This window comes from Suillus fuscotomentosus, assembly GCF_016647785.1.
Source record: "Suillus fuscotomentosus strain FC203 chromosome Unknown F5891scaffold_52, whole genome shotgun sequence".
In the NCBI taxonomy this organism is placed as follows: domain Eukaryota; kingdom Fungi; phylum Basidiomycota; class Agaricomycetes; order Boletales; family Suillaceae; genus Suillus; species Suillus fuscotomentosus.
In genome coordinates, this window is record NW_024539564.1 from 246901 (window position 1) to 267325 (window position 20425).

At 47.5% G+C, this 20425-nt stretch overlaps 9 protein-coding genes across 9 annotated transcripts; 8 read left to right on the top strand and 1 right to left on the bottom strand.

The window, feature by feature from the left end:
* Positions 1-313: 313 nt before the first annotated feature.
* Positions 314-3688, top strand: F5891DRAFT_1192680 (uncharacterized protein; the record flags this gene model as incomplete). The annotated part of the gene is made up of 9 exons (XM_041367632.1): positions 314-656; positions 717-1228; positions 1279-1480; positions 1538-1766; positions 1819-1948; positions 2065-2174; positions 2223-2770; positions 2824-2973; positions 3027-3688. The coding sequence occupies 9 exons, from the start codon at positions 314-316 to the stop codon at positions 3686-3688; spliced, it is 2886 nt and encodes a 961-aa protein (XP_041222359.1).
* Positions 3689-3890: 202 nt separating this feature from the next.
* On the top strand, positions 3891-4242 carry F5891DRAFT_924928 (uncharacterized protein; the record flags this gene model as incomplete). The annotated part of the gene is made up of 2 exons (XM_041373854.1): positions 3891-4001; positions 4048-4242. Coding segments are annotated over 2 exons (306 nt in total), but the record flags the coding sequence as incomplete, so codon positions are not given.
* An 865-nt stretch (positions 4243-5107) lies between these two features.
* Positions 5108-5514, top strand: F5891DRAFT_1192682 (uncharacterized protein; the record flags this gene model as incomplete). Its single annotated transcript, XM_041367633.1, has 2 exons — positions 5108-5417; positions 5474-5514. The coding sequence occupies 2 exons, from the start codon at positions 5108-5110 to the stop codon at positions 5512-5514; spliced, it is 351 nt and encodes a 116-aa protein (XP_041222361.1).
* An 87-nt stretch (positions 5515-5601) lies between these two features.
* Positions 5602-5843, top strand: F5891DRAFT_1052181 (uncharacterized protein; the record flags this gene model as incomplete). The annotated part of the gene is made up of 1 exon (XM_041362522.1): positions 5602-5843. The coding sequence occupies exon 1, from the start codon at positions 5634-5636 to the stop codon at positions 5838-5840; it is 207 nt and encodes a 68-aa protein (XP_041222362.1). The 5' UTR covers positions 5602-5633.
* Positions 5844-6278: 435 nt separating this feature from the next.
* F5891DRAFT_1245792 (uncharacterized protein) lies at positions 6279-7521 on the top strand. Its single transcript, XM_041369805.1, has 2 exons — positions 6279-7064; positions 7117-7521. The coding sequence occupies exons 1-2, from the start codon at positions 6306-6308 to the stop codon at positions 7228-7230; spliced, it is 873 nt and encodes a 290-aa protein (XP_041222363.1). The 5' UTR covers positions 6279-6305; the 3' UTR covers positions 7231-7521.
* A 532-nt stretch (positions 7522-8053) lies between these two features.
* Positions 8054-9627, top strand: F5891DRAFT_576000 (ubiquitin-related domain-containing protein). Its single transcript, XM_041372335.1, has 5 exons — positions 8054-8553; positions 8608-8720; positions 8785-9117; positions 9178-9456; positions 9511-9627. Exons 1-5 carry the CDS (start codon positions 8450-8452, stop codon positions 9534-9536), a joined length of 855 nt encoding a protein of 284 aa, XP_041222364.1. The 5' UTR covers positions 8054-8449; the 3' UTR covers positions 9537-9627.
* A 501-nt stretch (positions 9628-10128) lies between these two features.
* On the top strand, positions 10129-14932 carry F5891DRAFT_1052191 (P-loop containing nucleoside triphosphate hydrolase protein). The gene is made up of 23 exons (XM_041362523.1): positions 10129-10331; positions 10373-10444; positions 10514-10916; positions 10983-11054; positions 11110-11288; positions 11341-11416; positions 11468-11508; positions 11561-11586; positions 11637-11717; positions 11777-11931; positions 11990-12011; positions 12065-12164; positions 12230-12356; positions 12405-12553; positions 12613-12748; positions 12805-12980; positions 13033-13294; positions 13349-13492; positions 13551-13637; positions 13691-13782; positions 13841-13936; positions 13994-14144; positions 14206-14932. The coding sequence occupies exons 3-23, from the start codon at positions 10533-10535 to the stop codon at positions 14731-14733; spliced, it is 3084 nt and encodes a 1027-aa protein (XP_041222365.1). The 5' UTR covers positions 10129-10331; positions 10373-10444; positions 10514-10532; the 3' UTR covers positions 14734-14932.
* Positions 14933-16228: 1296 nt separating this feature from the next.
* Positions 16229-18172, bottom strand: F5891DRAFT_983207 (uncharacterized protein; the record flags this gene model as incomplete). The annotated part of the gene is made up of 10 exons (XM_041377296.1): positions 16229-16294; positions 16348-16684; positions 16736-16881; positions 16933-17064; positions 17112-17256; positions 17303-17520; positions 17571-17694; positions 17744-17837; positions 17865-17944; positions 18000-18172. 10 exons carry the CDS (start codon positions 18170-18172, stop codon positions 16229-16231), a joined length of 1515 nt encoding a protein of 504 aa, XP_041222366.1.
* A 1310-nt stretch (positions 18173-19482) lies between these two features.
* Positions 19483-19923, top strand: F5891DRAFT_958212 (uncharacterized protein; the record flags this gene model as incomplete). Its single annotated transcript, XM_041375549.1, has 1 exon — positions 19483-19923. A coding segment is annotated over one exon (441 nt), but the record flags the coding sequence as incomplete, so codon positions are not given.
* Positions 19924-20425: the final 502 nt, after the last annotated feature.

Genomic DNA, 20425 nt, shown 5'->3' on the forward strand with positions numbered 1-20425 from the left:
AAGCGCTTCTCGGCAAGCAGTTTGAACATCAACATTTACTAAAACCTGTCCGGCAAGGAGGCAGTTCAGTAACACTTTCGGCATATTTCGGGTGCTGTGAACCCAGAGTTCACTGTATTGGACACCTTCAAGTTTCTGGTGTTGCTCAAACGTCAATGAGCCTATGTAATTTGGGCGCTTTCAAGAACCCCCGAATCTAGCCTTCATTTGTGCATTTAGCCTGGTTTGGTCACATTGGTGCCGGTCCGAATTTCTCGTTCACCTTCAGATATACTTTTCGACTGCCAACATCAACTTGGCCTACAACACATATATGCCTCCCCGCCGTGCTCACCACCTACTTCAGCTTCCATGCCCGGCTCCAGGCTGCGCACGCTGGTTTCGAAACCAATCAGGTCTCACTCAACACAGGCGTTCACTCCACCCAAATATACCTGCTCCAGGACCTCCTCAACCATCCCGGTCACCATCCCACCCTCGAGATTTCTCACCACCACCTCCGGAATTCTCACCGCCTCCTCGGGATTTCTCACAACCTCCCCAGCCATCACCTCCTATGCCCTCTGAACCAACTCATGAGGATTCGGACAACGCTGACGCAGAATTTACCGATTCAAGTGAGCGTTGTTATCGTACATACCATTCGATGTTAAACGGTACGTTCATTTACATCTGTACTCTTGTTGTTTTTGTTTTTGACTTAGATCTATGCTTAGGACGACCATGCACGGCTGATGGAGAATTTCTGCCACATGGCGCCCCTCCAACACCCATGCCACAAAAGGCTCCTGACGACTGGAGCCCATATCACAATAGAATAGAATTTGAGGCGGCTGAGTTCGCGTTCAAAAAATGCCATATGTCTGCCAAAAACCTGGATTTCTTATGTGATTTAATGGCCGCAACTCTCATGAAACACCGCGATGTCCCTCCATTCGCCGATCATAAAGATCTCCACAATGTCATAGATGCGACACAGCTTGGTGATGTCCCCTGGCAATCTTTCTCGGTTCAGTACACAGGAGAACGCCCTGAGGTTGTCCCGCCATGGATGGATGATGAATTCGATGTCTGGTATAGGGACCCTCGCGCGATGGCGCACAACATACTAGCCAACCCCACCTTCAAAGATGAAATCGACTATACGCCATTTCATGAATACGATGCATCGGACAAGACGCGCCGTTGGAAAGACTTCATGTCTGGAGACTGGGCATGGAAACAATCAGTATGTTTTCCATCTATTACTGCTCGGGACAGAGCTAACACTTCATCAAGGACATCATATCAAAAGATCCAGAGACGCATGGATCTGCGTTAGTCCCAATCATTCTCGGTAGTGATAAGACTACCGTTTCTGTGGGCACTGGTAACAACGAGTACTATCCCCTCTATGCCTCGATCGGCAATGTACGCAACAGTGTACGGCGTGCTCACCGCGATGCTCTTGTCATAATCGGTTTCCTCGCCATACCCAAAAGTACGTGTGTTGATATTTTAGATTTTATTGCGCCTCATCTGACTTACTGCACTACAGCTGACAAGAAGCATTCAAAAGATGATGTGTTTCGGATATTTCGTCGCCAGCTATTCCACAGCTCGCTATCTGCCATTCTCTCTAGCTTGAAATCCGCAATGACCGAATACGAAGTTGTGCGCTGTGGAGATGGACATTTTCGGCGCATTATATACAGTCTAGGACCCTACATCGCGGATTACGAGGAACAACTAGTGCTATCCTGTATTGTTAAGCATTGGTGCCCGAAGTGAGTATTGGAAGTTGTAATCATTATCCATCTGTACTAACAATACACATAGATGTATTGCAGTTCGAACGAACCTCGACAATGGTGGCATGGATCGCTGTCGTGAGCACACTGAGTTCCTTATTGGTGAGCTACATGGGGATGTATTATGGGATGAATTCGGTATCATTGGTGATCTCGTCGTGAGTGGAGCCGGCCGCTCTGCAATTCGAAACTAATATGTATTGTGTAGCCCTTTACGAACGACTTCCCCTGAGCAGATATCCACGAGTTACTGTCATTCGACCTCCTCCATCAGCTCATCAAAGGTGCTTTCAAAGACCATCTCGTCGACTGGGTAGCAAAGTACCTCAAGGCTGTGCACGGGACCAGGCGGGCGGAGGAGATTATGAGCGACATAGATCGCAGGTATGCCCTTCATTCATTATATTGATATTCTCTTCTAATTTAAGTCAGAGTCGCTGCTGCACCATCATTTTCTGGTCTACGACGATTTCCTCAAGGCCGCGACTTCAAACAGTGGACGGGTGATGATTCGAAAGCGCTCATGAAGGTCTTTCTTCCAGCTATTGAAGGCCATGTGCCTGGAGATATGGTTCGCGCATTTCGCGCATTGTTAGAATTTTGTTATCTTGCGCGGCGCGATGTTGTCACCGAAGATACCCTGAACCAGATGCAAGACGCACTTCACCGGTTCCATCGCTATCGCCAGATATTTGATCTCGTTGTTCCTACCTTCTCACTCCCTCGCCAGCACTCAATGATTCATTATACGGACATGATTCGACTTTTCGGTGCCCCGAACGGACTATGCTCGTCAATCACAGAATCAAAACATATCAAGGCTGCAAAGGAGCCTTGGCGTTGGTCAAGCAGGCATAATGCTCTTGGTCAGATGCTTGTAACCAATCAACGCCTTGACAAGCTTGCAGCATCCCGCGTGGACTTTGATGCACGAGGGATGCTCACTGGCACTATTTTATCAAGTGCTTTAGCCGCTCTCAGTAAGATTTCTTTCTCTGGTCGTCTTCTTGCATACTCAAACAGCAACATACAGCACCGGATGAAGATGAACAGGCTGTCCCTCCTATTGCACCACAGCCAGATGCCCATGCCATTGAACCGCAACCAGACATCGATATCGATGACGGTGAGGTAGTTGATGGTCCAACAGTACTTGGTTATGTAGTGCTTGCCAAAACTCCTCGTAAGTGATACCATGCAGCGTCAAATCTCGATGCTAACTATTGTATCATACAGAACGAAAACGGGCGCGAACAGTAGCGGCGTTAGCACACGAAGTTGCTGTTCCAGATCTGCGACGCCTCATTCGACACTTTTTGTTCACTCAGCTCAACCAAGATGATCCCCGCGATCCTGCAGATGTCCCAACTGGTAGCTTGCCTCGGCATGAAGGCAAGCTCCAGGTCTTCAATTCTGCTGCCGCAACCTTCTTTGCTCCCAGCGATCTGAGTGGTACTGGTGGCATGCGACGGGAACATATCCGTGCATGTCCACTCTGGAGAAACGAGTACCCGCGCAATGACTGTGTGTTCATCGACACTGATTCGGACGCTCAAGGCATGCGAGGACTCGAAGTTGCGAGAATTGTATGCTTCTTTTCTTTCAAGCACAACTGGGAAGTATATCCATGCGCTCTCATTCATTGGTTTGAGAAGATTGATGATTGTGCTGACGAAGACACTGGCATGTGGATGGTCCGTCCCAGTTTCCACGAGGGTGGTTCCCGGAACCTTGCTGTTATTCATATCGAGACGGTGTTCCGTGCAGCACACCTGATACCTATGTACGGTTCGGAGTACATCCCTCATGACCTTAAGTTCTACCATTCCATTGATTGTTTCCGCTCATTTTATGTCAACAAGTTCGCTGATCATCATGCGTTCGAGATAGCCTCCTGACCGCCATGTATGGCATAGGTACGTCTTCAATTCAAATTTTGATCTGTTTTTAACGGTCAGATCCCATTAGAATATTTAATTCCTTGAGATCGTGCCTCTATCGACAATGATGGACTGGTCTGGCGAATTCGCAAAGTGGGCGCCGACGCTGAAAATGATCTCGTACAAGGGCAACCCTGCACAATGTCGAAACCTCCAAGGCGACCTGCAGATGGGCCAGTTCCAGGTTCTGCTCACTACGTACGAGTACATCATCAAGGACCGACCTATTCTCAGCAAACTCAAATGGGTGCATATGATCATTGGTAAGTGGGTTTGATTTTTTTTTTTGGTTATGTTGTTCATGCTTGCTATCAGAGGGACATCGCATGAAGAACACCCAGTCGAAACTTGCACAGACGCTGACACAGTACTACCATTCCCGCTACTGCCTCATCCTCACCGGTACCCTTGCACAGACGCTGACGCAGTACTACCATTTCCGCTACCGCCTCATCCTCACCGGTACCCCCCTTCAGAACAACGTTCCCGAACTATTGGCCCTCCTCAACTTCGTCCTGCCCAAGATCTTCAACTCTGCGAAGTCACTCGATGAGGGGTTCAACACGTCATTCGCGAACTTGGGTGTGGAGAGCGATCACGGAGAAGAGTGTCGAAGAGGCTATGAGAAATGGCGAGGAGGACGGCAAAAAGGTTCGTGTTCGTTCTACCTAGTGTACAATGCTACAACGCTGACGGCTTATATTTACAGGCCACGAGACACTGAGACGACACTATCATAACGAATGGTGAGTGCTCGTCGATTATCGGACATCTCAGTACTCACTGTAGTTTGGAATCACCCCACGCGCCTCACGCAACGCGTTTCATCTCGTCTCGATCCCTGCTCCACATCCACCTCTTCATCCTTTTCCAAAAGCCCAACGAGGCCCCCTCCGTGTTCGCCTCCTCCGCCTCCGCCTCTGCTTCAGCCCGAATGGCAGCATCCGCCCTGATCACTACATCGCCCCACTGGCGCCTGCTCCCCCGCCCACAAACGAACGTTTTTGAGGCTGCCATGGACTGTAATCAACACCATCTCGTCAATCTATCATAGCTAAAATGAGTCTTAGTAGTACTTACTTCACTTCTGTTACTTGCAATTGACGAAGGCACTTTTGATGGCTTATCGCTGTATTATCACGCTTGTTTGTCACGTGCTACCTTTTGATCAATTATTGCACTTGTTTGTCGCGCGTCTCCTTTCGTTTGCACGCGCTCAAGTAAATAATGGTAAATAAGTTGTAATTAAGTTTTAATTTTGCAAATAAGGGCGGCCAAGAAAAGTGTGAATTTACTGATGCTGCAGGAATGAATCCTTCGATACGATAGCAGAGGTGTGGAATTTTATCAGGCAGCGATCACGTTAATTAACTTGCAATGCAGATCCATCCATACGCCAAGGCAGCATCGGGTGTCCTGTCGGTTGTGTCCAAGGCATCCATCACACCACACGATGTTTCTGATGCACGTCTGACTGACATATATTTCATACAGACAATAACATCCCAAGCAACTCGTGACGACTCAATTGGCCAGCTCCTTTCAAATATGGATGAGGTGGACATGTTTCTCGCAGAGAACGACCTGGCGGCTCTCAGATCAATAAAAAGTGTCGTCGTGCGGATATGTCAGCAGACGCTCGAGCGTTCCTATTTCCTTCGCGATTACTCCAAGAGCCAGAATTTTTGTGAGTTGACCAGCAACATGCGGTCCTCATTCAGTTAACACAATCTTATATTTCAGGCCCGGCAGAAATGCCGTATCAGAAACTGATGTCACAATAAAGGGATACAATACCGTGTTTGATGACCTCGTACAACAGTTTCGGGATAGGGCAGCTTGGGACACGGTGGTGGACGTGCACTGAATGTTGGAAGGCATCCAGCAGCTGAGTAGGTGCTTCATGCTGTTGACTCTCGATGGTTTTAACATCCATGCTCCAATCGAAGGTGCGGACCTGAGCGGAATGAAATATGCGGAAGGAGCAGGATTAGACACGAGAAAGAAGTGTTTGCCGGGAACCCGAGAGGAAATTCTGGATGAGGTCACGACTTGGATCAACAAGGCTCCCGATCGCTGTACGAAGCTATGGACTTACGAAAGATACTAAGCAGTGCGTATGGAAATGTCCTTGCTCACTGTCACTGATCAGTGTCTTATCATACTGGATCAAGCGTCAAGTATTATGAATTATGAGCCGTTGGCCTTTCAGGCAGTTTCATCAATTTAATAATCAGAAGCACAGTGTTAGTTCCTCAATAAGCAGACTGGCAGCAAACGATCTCATATACACTGATATAGTAGCTTGTAGCGTTTTGAAAACTTCGTCAAGTGGCAGACAGTGGCGATTCTGCCACTTCTGCCGGCATAATTGCCCGTCAATAACCTGCCTTCCCGGGCCAGCGCAAACCTTATCTTCACACATTCCGCAAATCACTGTGCATACCTTCCGAGCGTCATGTATCATGCATCATGCATCATGTTCAACCCCTTTTCAACTTGAGAGCTTGGCAACGATGCTCTCAAAGCATTTTCCAAGTTTCGTAGACTCTTTGCTGCGATTTTCTTTCGTTTCATGTCAGAATTTCCTACCGACGTCCCGGGTCTGTTTACCTCGGAGACTATACTCGACGTTCCCGTTGCGGTATGGAAGAGGATACTCTTGGGTAGCGATTTCCCCTCGCGATGTGCCCTTGAAGGGCTCACTTTTTGCAAAGCTCGCAAACGAAAACAGCATGAATTTATTGTGCTGTATTTCCGTCATTGGAATGTCTTAGTGCCTGCAACTGCGGTTATGGTTGTAGACCGCGCTGCAAAGACATCCTCAAAGAAAAATGGCTATTCCGCACCTATCGCGCATTCGTCAGGCATCATTTCCCCTGCAGCTTTACAAACTCTCGCCTTTGATTCCGTTTCCCAAGTCATTACCCCAATCAAGGATACTCAGGCTGAAATTCGAAAGTGCCTGCGTGAAAGATATGGCAAGTACAAAGAACTTTGCAACCATACATTCTCCGACAACTCTGCACGCCCCTCGGCAACCCAGATATCTGTTCTCTTATCCGTTATAAGCCAGCATGCTCCCAACTACAACTTGTACCGATTTCAGTGCTATTGGTTTGCTATGACTATCTGGGAAGCCACAAAACAGCTCTACCCAGACTCGGAGGATACCGAGGCACCCTGGAAAGGGAAGCACTCTCGCTGGCACGGGATTAAAATGGATTCGGCAGACAGTGTAGATGCCGTGTGCGAGAAGTACGCTATGGAGTGGAAGCTCTTCGAAAAAGAAGCAGAGCGGAAGAAGCAAGCAGAGCATGACAGAATGCAGGAGGTAAGCCTTTTGTGGACTAGCGCTACGATGTTTGACATTGTGCTTCTTACAGATGTGTGGGCAGGTTCTGACTGAGAAACAGGCGGAAATTGACCGCTTACAAGCGGAAGTTGCCCGATTACGAAGTGATGCGAGGTCGCCCAAGGTGACGTTTGAGTATCATTAAAGTCACTACATTTGGAAGTACATGCAGTTTGACTCCCTAGTTCACCAGCGCTTGGATGTCGGCGGTTTTTCGATTTTATGTGATCCGTTTCTGCACTATTCTCAGCTACTTTCATATTGATAGATCAGATCTCTTTTTTTGTTTTCTATTTACTCACTGGACAAACACGGGAGTGTTGAGTTCACGTTGAGTACCCTGTTATGACTTCGAGCTAGCTCGGTTGTAGGGTTCGGGGAATTTGAGGTGTGCAAGTTACAGGGTAACCTCGAAAACCAGGTGTCAATATTATTCAATTAGGGTCCAACTGGTATTAGCATCAATGATTCAATTGGTTTTCTTGACTTATCTCGCTATCTCGTACCGCATGACTCCTGTCATTGGTTCTCAGCATGTTAATCCTCCGAATTCATTACCTAATCGACTCACATGATATTTGTGTCGAGCCTATGTTATTGTAGTCAGCTACTTTAGATCTACTCTACTCCGCAGGTTACCCGTACCCGTGCAGATCCCTAGAAACACTTCAGTTTTTCATCGTCACATCACTTGCAGGCTATGGTATATGAAACATGAGCTATCTTGTTAACGTAGGTATCTAGGAATATTCTACAGACAGTTTGAACTATAGTTTCTGTGGTCGATGCAAAGACTCAATGAGATTTGAAGTCCCTATACAAAAACTCACCGATCAGGCAGGACCTGGCACCAGTTTGGTAGGAGACTAAGGTGGTTCGTATTCGGCATTCGCCGAACGCCGATCTCCGAGTTCCGACAGAGTGACCCCCATATTTTTGGCGTTACCGTCGTTTGTATCATCTTTCAACACAAACTTGAGCTTGACATGCCCCTTCTCGGCAAAGCACCGGCGTCAACGGACTGTGGCCGTGCTGAAAGTGCACGTTACAATAACGCTCATTATTTCCGTCAAGATTTTGATCTTGTCCGATAAAACTGGGGCTTAGGGCATGCACGCAATAGTGGATATTGAACTTTTATTGTTTCATTCCTGCCATCAGCCATCCTGATTCTTCTTAGTGAGGGTACCATGAGGTCTTGAACTTTATTCAACTTGCATTTGAATTTCTCATGCAACGGTGCTTTGTCCCCTAGAACTTCAGGCAAACACACGATTGGACTCTTGGTAATTTACATCTACGTATTTTGTTTGTGTTCAACTTGTCTGTGCGCCAGTACGTTTTGCTTCTCATCTTCTGATAGAATGCAGCTTTTCGTGAGCAACCCTTTCGGCACGACCTTCACCGTTGAGTCGTCCCCGCAGGACACTGCCGATTCTCTCAAGAGCAGGATTCTGGAGACTACCAGGCAAGTCTCTGTTGATAATTTTTCTCCCTGTCTCATTGTTCCACGGATATGAAGCTTGTCGGATTTGAATACTGCAGATGTGCGGTTGACCTTTGCTGGCCACGATCTGCCTGATCGCGCAACGTTTGCGAGCGCGAATGTCTCTAACGGGTGCACGCTGAGTTTTGGTGCGCCCAGGATCGGATCTAAAAAAAAGGTCCTTGTCTAACAGTATCATTACTCATGTTTCAGACTTTCGCCTGAGGGGAGGAATGCTTCCACAGCCATGTCCATTGCCCACCCCTCAGGAGTCGGACGACAGAGTCGCTACTCGTCAGATGGAAAGGGATACAATCAGTATGACGCTTCCAGGACAGATCATGATCTCAATCCGAACGATACATGCCCAAAAATTTGATATCTTTGCGCCACCCAGCAGCTCCGTTTTGTTCCTCAAACAGAAAATATCGGAGAGTATTGAAGTGGACGCTGAACATCAGCGTTTGCTGTTTTCCGGGAGAGTTCTCCAAGACGACGGTACCCTTGAAGATTATGGTGTCGCAAATGGGAGCGTAATGCAGCTGTGTACGCTTCTCTTCCTGTCTCCAGCCCTGTTGACCTTATGATCAATTGGAATGTCTGTAGCTATTCCACCTGGCCTTAAGATCGCTGTGAAGACGGAGACTCAAAGACGAAGACGAGGACAAGAATCAGAGGTGCAGATATTTGTCAAAAATCTGAATGGCAAGACGATGACCCTGATGATCTCGCCGATGGACACGGTAGAAAATCTGATGAAGAAGATTCAAGAGAGGACGGACATTCCACCTTCTGAGCAGCGCATCCTATTCGGTGGGAAACAACTCGTGCCCGATAGGATTTTAGCGGACTACAATATTTCGAAGGAGAGTACGTTGCATCTTGGTGAGTAAATGGGTTCGCCAAGACTTTTGATCTTCGTTAACCCAGTCTGTTCAGTACTTCGTTTACGAGGAGGATTGTGAGGTGAAAAATCGACGTGCAGCACTATTTTTTGGTTTCCAATCGATCCCCCAGTACGATGTGCAGTGTATGATTATGGCCATGTAAGCACTCAGGTATCTAATGCTATCACAAGGCAAAATTGAACGGGTCAGAACACTATGTATCAAACCTTGCAGTCCTAGTGCCGCCATACCAGAGCATGCCTCATGTTAGCACATGTACAGACTGTCACATCTGCTGCGAGCACCAGGCAGGACATAAATAAGATTTGTAATTTTGGATAAGAACGAAGATACTGGAACCCTAGTGCCCTCCGAATGATAGTCAGGCGGCTACTGGTAGTCTTCTAGCGGTGTTCGAAGATCTCAAGGGTCCAAATTTTCAGGGTCCGTGTATCCATAGATCAGTCAGATATGGAAGGAGTTCAAGTTGCACGAGGCAGGAGCTCAGGCTTACCACTAGGTCCACAGCCTGGCACGATTCAAACTTATTTGCTGTACCATAGGCGCTGGTTGCTCGTGTTGCGGCAAGTTCCAGCCTGCGAACTTCCTTACCCGATTAATCGATTAAGTATGACCCGGTTCCGCGTGGCAGAACTTCATCACGCCGGTGTTCACAATGCTGTTCATTTAATACCGTACTAGTACATATTGTACGTGGGAACAGGTAAGTTACTGCGTGTTCTTACTACACAGATCATGATTTTTTTTTTCAATCTCGATTTCGCAGTTTCGCTAGTAGCACTGCTGTGCCACCATGCGACTCGGAGTCGCGGAGGGCTGATTGGCTGATGGGCCGCCCTAGCCCAAGTTAACCGTGGCATCTCACTACGGCACCAGCAAAAGACTGCCGGTGCACAGTAAAGCGCCAATTTTACGTCAACTTGAGAAACAAACTCTCGTCGCACCCGTTACGAACTGTGCTTTATGTCAGTAACTCGGGCGGACACTATGCGCGGCCATGGTGCCAACGAATCAACCTCACAATCTCACACCAGTTTCAGATTTGACAGTGAAATGGATAATCTGTGGACCAACTGTGAATCGCTAGCTGGTGGGACCTACCTGAACACTCAGGTTGACAGTCTTTCCGAACGCAGTTCAACACTCATAAAGCCTCTTCATCTTGCTCTTGGGCTTCTTTTTGACGGACTCCACGATGATGCGGACTCAAGGTTGTACACTACCGACCCTGAATTGCCCAGGTCTCTTCAATTACCTCTGTTCTGGACCGCTGTTTCCCAGGCCTCGAGCATTCCTGACGATATTGGCTCGCATCTTCGCGAGGCGACTTTCAAGCCACATAGCGAGCGGCTCCTGCAGCAGTGTATTGGCCAAGCGCTATGGCAAAAGCTGAAGAGGGAGCAAGACTTAGAAAACAGAGCTTCTTCAGATACAAATGTGAGTCACGACCATTAAACATCATATTTCCATGTGTATTGTTTCAACTCAAACGACATCAAACAGCATATTCTAAATCGAGCTACCACAGGTACCGAGATCATTTTAAAGCGGGCGAGGGAAATTTGCGATGAATATGTTAGGCTTTGTCTTTGGGTGGACAACTACAGAACTTACAACATGGTACTTTCAGGGCAGTGAGCGTATCGCTCTGCACCACATTCTGCTGGCGCTCCTTGAGTACAAGGAGCTCCAGGTCATTCTTGAGCAATGGCCAAGCCTACACACCAAAAGGCTTCCTGATATCGTTCGCCGTCTCAGACCCATAACCATTCGCAGCTATGATACTCGATTGTTCCCCGTCTTAAACCAGTTAGTTTGTTTTTTCTAGCTTATTTTTTATTTTCTTCCATTCCATTCATAGATGGGCAATCGATCTCACGCACCTTGTCAAAGATAAGAAGGAACGGGGAGAAGTTATTGACCCGTTGATCGGCAGAGTGCGTGCTCATATAATTGATGTTTCTTCACGCTAAGTATTGTCTTTGTAGTGTAACGAAATGCGTCGCCTTATAGCTATCCTGTCAAGACGGTGAGTGAGAATTTACAATTTTTTCCTCGTCCGCTGATAGCATCCGCTGCAGCAAGAAGAATAGTGCTGTTCTCCTCGGTATGTTCACTTGTGGGTAGTGCTGATCTACTTTTGAATTCTGGAATCAGGCGATCCAGGCGTTGGAAAAACCGCCATTGCTGAAGGCCTAGCCCAAAGACTTGTTGAAGGAGTCTTGAAAGTTGGTACTGGTGCGTCGAGTCTCTAAAAGTTGGTTTGAGCAATTGATCAATTAGAGAATGTGGAACAGGGAATCCTAACAGAAATCAGCCTGGCGTCGTTCAAGGCCTGGATCAGAGTGTCGGACGCACCATGCAAGTCCCAGAGTCGGTCGTTGCCCGGGTGTTTAATCTAGACCTCGCATCATTACTTGCAAGCACGGCATGCAAGTCAGCTTATGAACAGGTTGGAGAATATCGTCCTTTTTCGTTTGCCACTTGCTAACGACACACATTGACCAAAGATTGTCAAGATGATATTGGATGGTACAACTACGTTGACCACTTCAACGTGTGCTCATTCCCCTCTTTTATTGCAGAGATTGCACACCATGAGGAAAGGGGTATCAGGGCCATCATTTTCATGGACAATCTGAACCAGATCACCATAGGAGGGTACCGCGGCGATGGAACCGGTCTGTAAATATCATGGAATTTTATAGTCACTTTATTTTTACAAGCTGACTACTCGATGTCTTCTATAGGGACGCTGCCACCATTATGAAGCCATTCCTTATGAAGGGAAAACTACGTTGTGTTGGGTGTTCAACTGTCGAAGATTTCCGAATGTATATAGAAAAGGATGGCGCATTAGCTCGTCAATTTTCGCCTGTAAGTAGATCGTCCATCGAAACCATTCCCTGTGCTGATCTGCCGAAGATTTACGTCTGCGAATCCACTCCAGATCAAACAGTGGAAATACTACGGGGATTAAGGGACCCCCTACAGCGTTTTCACAAGATTGCCATTTTGGATGATGCCCTTGTAGCAGCAACCACGATTGCTACACAGTTCTTCGCACATAAAAGGTCAGGTCATTGCTTCGGTTGTTGTCTTCTCATCCCTGACTTGTCTAATTCAACTCAAGACTGCCAGACTCGGCGATAGATCTAATTGATGAGACGTGCGCTCAGGCCAACCTTGCACGTAGTACCAACTCAGAAACAGTGTGGAGGCTTCAGAGGAGCAGAGTTGTGCTGAAAATGGACATGCGTTCCTTGGAGGTGGGTCGTGTTTTGTATACTTACCTGTGGTGCTCGTCGCTGAACCTCTGGTGTAGCGGGAGGTTGACGAGGAAAGCGATCGAAGGCTGCTTGAAGCTCAAACTAAACTATACAACCTTGATCGAAAGATCGAAGCATCAAGCTCTTTGAAACGAGCTCGCCGAATTATACGTCGCAAACTGAAAGAAGTCGACGAGAAGATCAGGACAGAGGAAGATCGATTCACACTTGGGTAAGCACAAATTTGAAGTTTTGCGCGACAGCTTGGACTCAACCGTTTAAAGTTCATTTAACAATGAAGACGAAAGACAAAGGGCCATAGACAGAGTCCGGGACCTTGGGATCGATCAAGACAATCTGCGATACCAACTAGAGCAGGCCGATTCCGAGACATTCGCTTCAAATTTGGATGAATTCGAAAAAAACAGCGACCCGATTACGAAGGAGATGGTTGCAAAGACCGCCATGTATTATACCTTTATTCCTGCAGCTGAAACTCTTGATCCATCAGAGATCCTGAAGGTTGCGGACAGGCTAAGCACAGTGGTAAGAACCACCTTGTTTACGATCGATGACAGTATTCACAACTTCTGGAATAAGGTGGTTGGCCAGCCGGAGGCTGTTGAAGCTGTCGCGAACACAGTGCAATATATGTGGGCGGGCTTCAAAAATCCACGAAGGCCTATTGCATCGTTCCTTTTCGGTGGTCCATCAGGGTCCGGGAAAACGCTGCTCGTGAAGGGAGTGAGTGTTGCTGATCATTAACTGATGCTTACTTCTTATGTGCCTACCCACTGTACAGCTTTCCGAGATCGCACTTCGACAATCTGGCAAGTTGCTACGCATCAATGCCAGCGACTACGTCGAACCGCACAGTCTCACGCGTCTGGTGAGCAGCGTGAGGTTAGCTAGGGTCCTGTAACCTTAAATCATGATTGTCAGATTGGAACTCCCGCATGCACGGGTTTCGACCATGGTGGTCAGCTGACTGAATGTGTCAGACGAAAGCCATTCTCTGTCGTGCATATTAAAGAGTAGGTGTGATGCTATCTGGTTATTCATGGTCCTTATGAAAGCCTCTTTTTCGCCTAGCATCGAGCGGGGTTGCGTGGAATTCAGGCTGCTCATACAGACCATCCTCGATGAAGGAACAATCAAAGATGGCGATCGGAATGTTGTTGATTTCACGTGAGAAACATATGTGTCGTCTATCCTCTTCGGTCAGCTAAGGGACTTGCACACCAGCAATTGCATCATCGTCATTTCGACGAGTCTTGGCCAAGCGAGCGTGGGGCGCGCTATATCGGAAGAGACGGAACGCAAGCGCTTCATGAACGAGATTGAGAGCCATTTCCCCGGCGAATTTCTGTCACGCCTTGATAAAATAGTGATATTCGTGCGTTTATCACCTTATTTCAATTGACGAGCATAAATGTTCTTATAGACTGTTTATCTAGCGCCGTATGTCTGGAGCCACCCTGGTTACAATAATCCACGCTCGCCTGGAGGAACTGAGAAAGCAATTGTCCCTTATCAACCTCCAGCTGTTAGTCCATGACGCAGTGAAGAGTCGTCTACAGTTCCAGGCTGCGTTGATCCGTGTAGGCTGCGCACGATGGTTAGATCGATTGATTCGATCAGAGATCCTGGAACCCCTCGCAAAGCTCCTCCTCAAGAACGATGTGCCTGAAAATAAGATCGTTGTCTTGGCCATTGACGAAGACATACGGAAAATAACAGTCAGGCTTGTTGAGGGGGGACCTCCTATACCAATCACGGAACCAATGCCAAACTCGCCTGTGCCATCATCGCCTTCTGCATCTTACTGCAGCTTCGACACAGACGAGCATTGGGAGGATGGATCTACAGATTCGCATAGCGTAGACGAAGAAGAGGATGAACACCATTATGAGAGCTGGGCACCGCGCTCCCTGCGACCATTGGGTCCCCCGGCCCTTAGCCCACTACCACAGAGGCTATTCTGAGCAGTATCGTAGCAGTTGATACGGGTATCACGAACTCGATGTGGACGTACGACAGTTTTGTACAATGTATTAAATATTCGTGGGATCAACACGCCGAATACGCGCAGTATCCGGGTAATGAATCAAATTTCTGTTCCCCCGGTGGCCACGCTGGCTGCTGGTTCATTTGGCGAGAAGCCTGTACACGACCAAAGTGTTTGCTGTAGACGTTTGGCGCGAGCGGGACGAGAGGACAACGACTAGATAGGACAAATGATCTCAGTCTTGGGGACAAGCCCTCTGGTATATTAGATATGTACCTAGATAGGACAAATGCTATTGGTACTTGTGAGCTTGGTAAACAATACGAAACGTTGAGTAACTTACATCTCAGTCTTGGGGACAAGCACTGAGATGTTTCTCCGAACGACGCGCTATTTTATCATGCGGGAGAATCGGGAGAACGAGGATAGAAAAACTAAATGACTTTAAGACATTGCACTCGGCCGATGTCACAAACGTCCGCATGACGGATGCGCTCGTACCTTTCACTCCGGCGTGTCCGACGACTCTACTCTCGACACTCCCCCTCGAGCGCATTCCAGCTTCATCAGTCCTCGCAACTTCTCGAGTCTGGGACGTGGTAGGGCTTTGGTGAGGGCGTCCGCGACATTCTCCTCAGTAGGGCAGTAGGTGAGCGCGAAGGTGCCGTTCTGGACATGGAAACGGACAAAGTGATAGTGTAGGTCGATGTGTTTAGTACGGGAATGGAATTTGTTGTTAGACGCGAGGGCTATCGCGGCCTGATTGTCGCAGTACACTGGCGTAGGAGGGGATGGGGACTCGTACAGCTCTTCAATGAGCAGCTGCAGGTACATGATCTCACGACCTACGGTGGTCAGGGTGATGTATTCGGCTTCAGCGGTAGATAGAGCTATGAGTGGTTGCTTCCGGGCGCTCCAGGCAACAGGACCATCTGCTAGTAGCACGATGTAGCCGGTCATCGAGTGCCTATGACATCACCAAAATTACCAAATTCAGAGATGGTCATATATTACCATGTCGGAGCTACTACACCTGCCATAAGTATCTGGCGCAAGTCGTCAATGTCGGACAATGTACGGAAACTAAAATTCCGCCATTCTCACTGCCATATGATATCAGTCTGACATTAGTTTAGCGTTCTGATATACTAGACATTTCAATATACATCAGGCATTTGATTCTCACTCAGATTAATCAGACATTCCAATCGCGTTCTGATATGATAAAACATTGCATTAAAACATGATATTACAAAGTATTGAAGTACAATGGAGTGTATCGTTCCGAGCATATGGATGTGAATGCGGTCAATCGAGAGCGGACACCAGAACAATGTGAGAAATACATGAGTCAGTAGCATACAACAGTGAGGAAATGAAAGCGAGAATATAAAGATAACACACGAGTATCAGCCTGTGAGCAATGTGAATGAAAAGAAACATGCAATGAATTCAGTAGTGGTTGCTAGCGACTATTTCCTCGAACTTTTTCGCACTGCTGTTGATGCAGGTGCCTTGCGCTTTGAACGGCCACCAGCCTGGGGATGAGATTGTTATATTCAATAAAAACTCCAGCATGTTCTGGACTTACCTTCTTACCCTTGCGTTTGATTGGGACACGCTCGGAATCCTCATCGTCCTCGGCTTCTGTCAGATCACTCAGTGCATGTGACTTGGCACGTGCAGGTAAAGCAGGGGGAGCTGGGGTTGGCTCGCGTGGTGGAAGTGGAGTTGGCTCACGAGGTGGAGCTGGAGTTGGTTCGTGAGTGGAAGGAGCTGGTGTGGGGACTGCCTTGGCTGCACGATGTGCTGCCATTTGAGCACGGACTCTTGCTAGGTCGGTATCCCTGCTTTCACGAGAGCCGGAGGTTTTCTCGTTGTCTCTAGTACCATTGCTGTCACGGCCCTCCTCATTCTTGAATATTTTCCTTAAATAAATTACGGTTAGCGTGAACCTCGAGAATATAATAAAACCTTACACATTCCAAGCTTTGAGGAGGTCTTCTTTCCACTCTGGGTCAGGTGAATCTTCAATCAGCTCGATAATGTTGTTGTAGAACTCCCGGTAGTTGAAGGCACCGTCAATTTCGGACCATGCATTCTTGGCGCTGATACCAAAACGAACCTGAATAAAATTGAGCAGCTCATCAGTATGTTAAGTTTGAAGTAATCAAACCTGTAAGCAGCCATAGGAAATATGAGCTGCTTCCACCGTCGTCATGTCGTGTAAAGTGGCGTTGCAGGTGCGTGTCGCGCGTGTCTCCCCTCCATATGCACTCAAGGGACTCGTAAAAATGTGCCGCATAGTCTTGAAAGGAATATCAATCTAGAACAATACCAAAAAAAAAAGCCTACCCGCTCCAGTAAGTAGCCATCAAACATGCCTTCGAACATGTTGTCGTCGTCATATTCTTGACCTGGTGGGTCTCCGGCCCATAGAAATGCGGGAAGTGCAGATGCAGTCAAGTTTACCTTGCCGCATTGAATGTCTTTAAGTGCCCTACGAAATGTGAGAGTAATGTGAGGTGATTTCAAAAAAAACTCACTTGTCAGCGTCCTCTGAAAATCTTTTGAGTTCCCTGACTGGACAGAGAAAGCGCGCTAGAACAGGGTGGTTGATACCCAAGTGGGTACGCGAACCACTTCCGTCGTATATGGCTGGACGTATTGGGTGGTCTTTGGTGTTGAAGGCCACATAATGGCCGATTTGACTCTTCAGACGTGAGGCATCGTCAGAGCGAGTACCCGAGATAGTAGCATCCATCTGATGATCAAATAAGTAGATAATATATGCATATATGCGCATACACTCACCTTCTTGATGATATCATTGAGCTCAGAGGCTTTACGAGGGTCACCGAGTAGAGGTTTCAGACTTGGAGCGAGGCGAAGTAGCCGCGCATAGTTCCTCTTGTATTGTTCTTGAACTTGAGGTGATCTGAGACGATAAACGAGTTAGTCCATGGTAAAATTTGAGATCGACTCACATCTTCGAGAGCCGCGTCTCTCGACAAGCCTGGGTGTCTTCATCTTCTGATAGATCACCATTCTCTGCAGCATCGCGCTGCTGCAGAGCCAAACCTACATTAATCAATTGTTTTGTCTTACAAAACACATCGATGCAACGCGCTATACAGCATGCAGCGGCGAGAAATTCCTCGTCAGGATCAATATCGGACTCTTTTTTCCTATATTTAGTTGTTGTCAATGATCAGAATGTTTGAAATGAATTAATAGACTCACCTCGCCCTTTTCTCATCATTATCCGACGAACGACGTCTTTTCTTGGGCCTCGTGGCCTTCTTTGAAACCTTCTTCGAAGGTAAGGGGTCCACTGGTGATACCGAGTTCAAGCTACGCGAGGATGCTGATGAATCCGACGAGGTAATCGAGTCAGAGCGTTTATGACGTGCCATGGTGGGTGTGTGTGGAAAGAAAGATAAGGTTGTAACATTTGACGCGTTATTAATGTTTGTTTGTCAATTTATTAATGATTCCGACGTGACTATGGACTCAACAGTGATATTATATGCGTGACAAGAAGTTCGAACTTCTTGTTTTGATATGCTCGCATTCCGATCACTCAGTACTCAACCCTCACCTGTCCTTGCAATCACAAAGCTCTTTCTGCAAGCCGCAGCCCTGGGTAATGTTTCAATTTATTTGTATAACACTGACATTGTTTTCTCTCTGTCATTTCAGCGCCGAGAACGTGCTCCGTTCAAATCCGGGCCGCATCATTCGCACTATGCATTCAAGCCTTCCTGCCATTCCTGTATCCTGCCCTCAAAGCACACGAAGATACTCAGTTGTGCGTGGTCGCCATTGGCATCAGTTCTCACCCCTCTCATCAACCAGGCACTTCTCCCGTCCCATCAACAACTCCGCATGGCTTGCCCCACAGGAAGGAGTTGCAGTATGGATTGTGAGCCGGATACTCTAATGCCGGCATCAGTGAGTGTGGAGGATTGGGTTCTAAGGTGCATCCCATTGATTCTTATCACTTGTTCTGGCATTGACATAACCTTTGTAATGTTTTATATCTGAAGCTGCTGCCGCCCTCCCTAATTGACCTAAGATTTGACTGGTGTTGGGGTAGTCTACCTTATGCAGGACACGTTGCGGTCCTTGTGTCCTCGAATGTCACTAATGGGTTTCCATAATGAGGTGCGTCCATATGGTTCACACTAGTTGTTAAAGTACTGATACAGCCTTACATGATTTAGTAGCATTTGTATTTTAGATAGTTCGAAACCAATATAATTGATTCCTCCCCATTTTTCGTCTGAAGTCCCCCACTCTCTCTACTCCCCATGGATGCGCTCACTTGCCTGGGATGTGGGAAGCCTTTCAACAGTCAGAGGCGCTTGAGCGCACATGAGACACTGTGCGATACTCACCGTGAATTTAGCAAACAAGTCAGCAAATTTTACCGGTGTGTTGAGAAGAGCCAAAGGAATAAGAGGCGAAGAATCAATCACTGAGACCACCAAGATGTCTTGGATGAGGTTGATGGGATTCCAGATCCCCTTGAAGATATGGGTGATATGGAGACTGACAACTGGGATCTTCAGGTATATTTTCGGTGTTTGTCCATTTCTTGACTAATATATTTCAGGATGACAATATTCCTGGACCCTCGCAACGATCCCCTGCACATTCCCCACCATTACCTGAGTCCAGCACGGCTCCCCGGCGTTCCAATCGCTCTGGGCGTGTTATACGCATGCCCAGACGATTTGATGACTTTATTCCCGGCGAAGATGTGCCTGAGGTAGCTCGGGCTGATGAGACCGTAACTGAAGAGGTGCATCATGTCGGTAATGAACTTATTTCTTTTCAGACAGAGCCAGATGAAATGGGACTATACCAAGCCTACACTACTCGTCCCACTTTGTTTCCACGGTCCTCCCTCAATAGCATATGCGACACACCAATGTTGCAGCATGAGACTGGGGAAGATTCCAATAATACTCCGTCTCGCCTTCACACTGGCCCCCCCATCTCATTTTCCATCACTCCCAATAACCTCTACTCTGCTTTCAGTAGTCCAACCGCCGGTCTACTGATGTGCTGGCAATACTCCAGCTCAAATCTGATTTCTGATGCTGCTTTGCAGCGACTCACAACATTCCTCGACGACGACACTTACAATAGGGACGACATAAGAATTTTCAGTGCCACCCGAGAGAAGAAACTTATTGCAGAGTACCTCGAGGACCGGTCCAACCCTTTCAGTGCTAGGAACGGGTGGAAAGAGTCGTCAGTTCATATCCACCTTCCGAAAGAAAAAACAAAGTGGCCATCAGAACGTGATGCCCCTGAGCTCGAAATTAAAGGTGTGTGCCATCGATCGTTGATCGATATCATCACGGAAGTATTCGAAGACGGCGCAGCGAGAATGTTCCATATGACGCCATTTCGTCATATGTGGAAAGTCTCCGAAGAACGGAGCATCAAAGTCTATTTGGAGGCATATGCTTCGCCTGCGATGATGGAGGCCTACGTTGAGGTCAACTCTCTTCCCCGTGAACTGGACGACAATCTCGAACGTGTCGTAGCATCACTCATGATGTATTCCGACTCGACACACCTTTCAAATTTTGGCGATGCCTCCCTCTGGCCATTCTATGTATTTTTCAGTAATGAATCTAAATACACACGTGGGA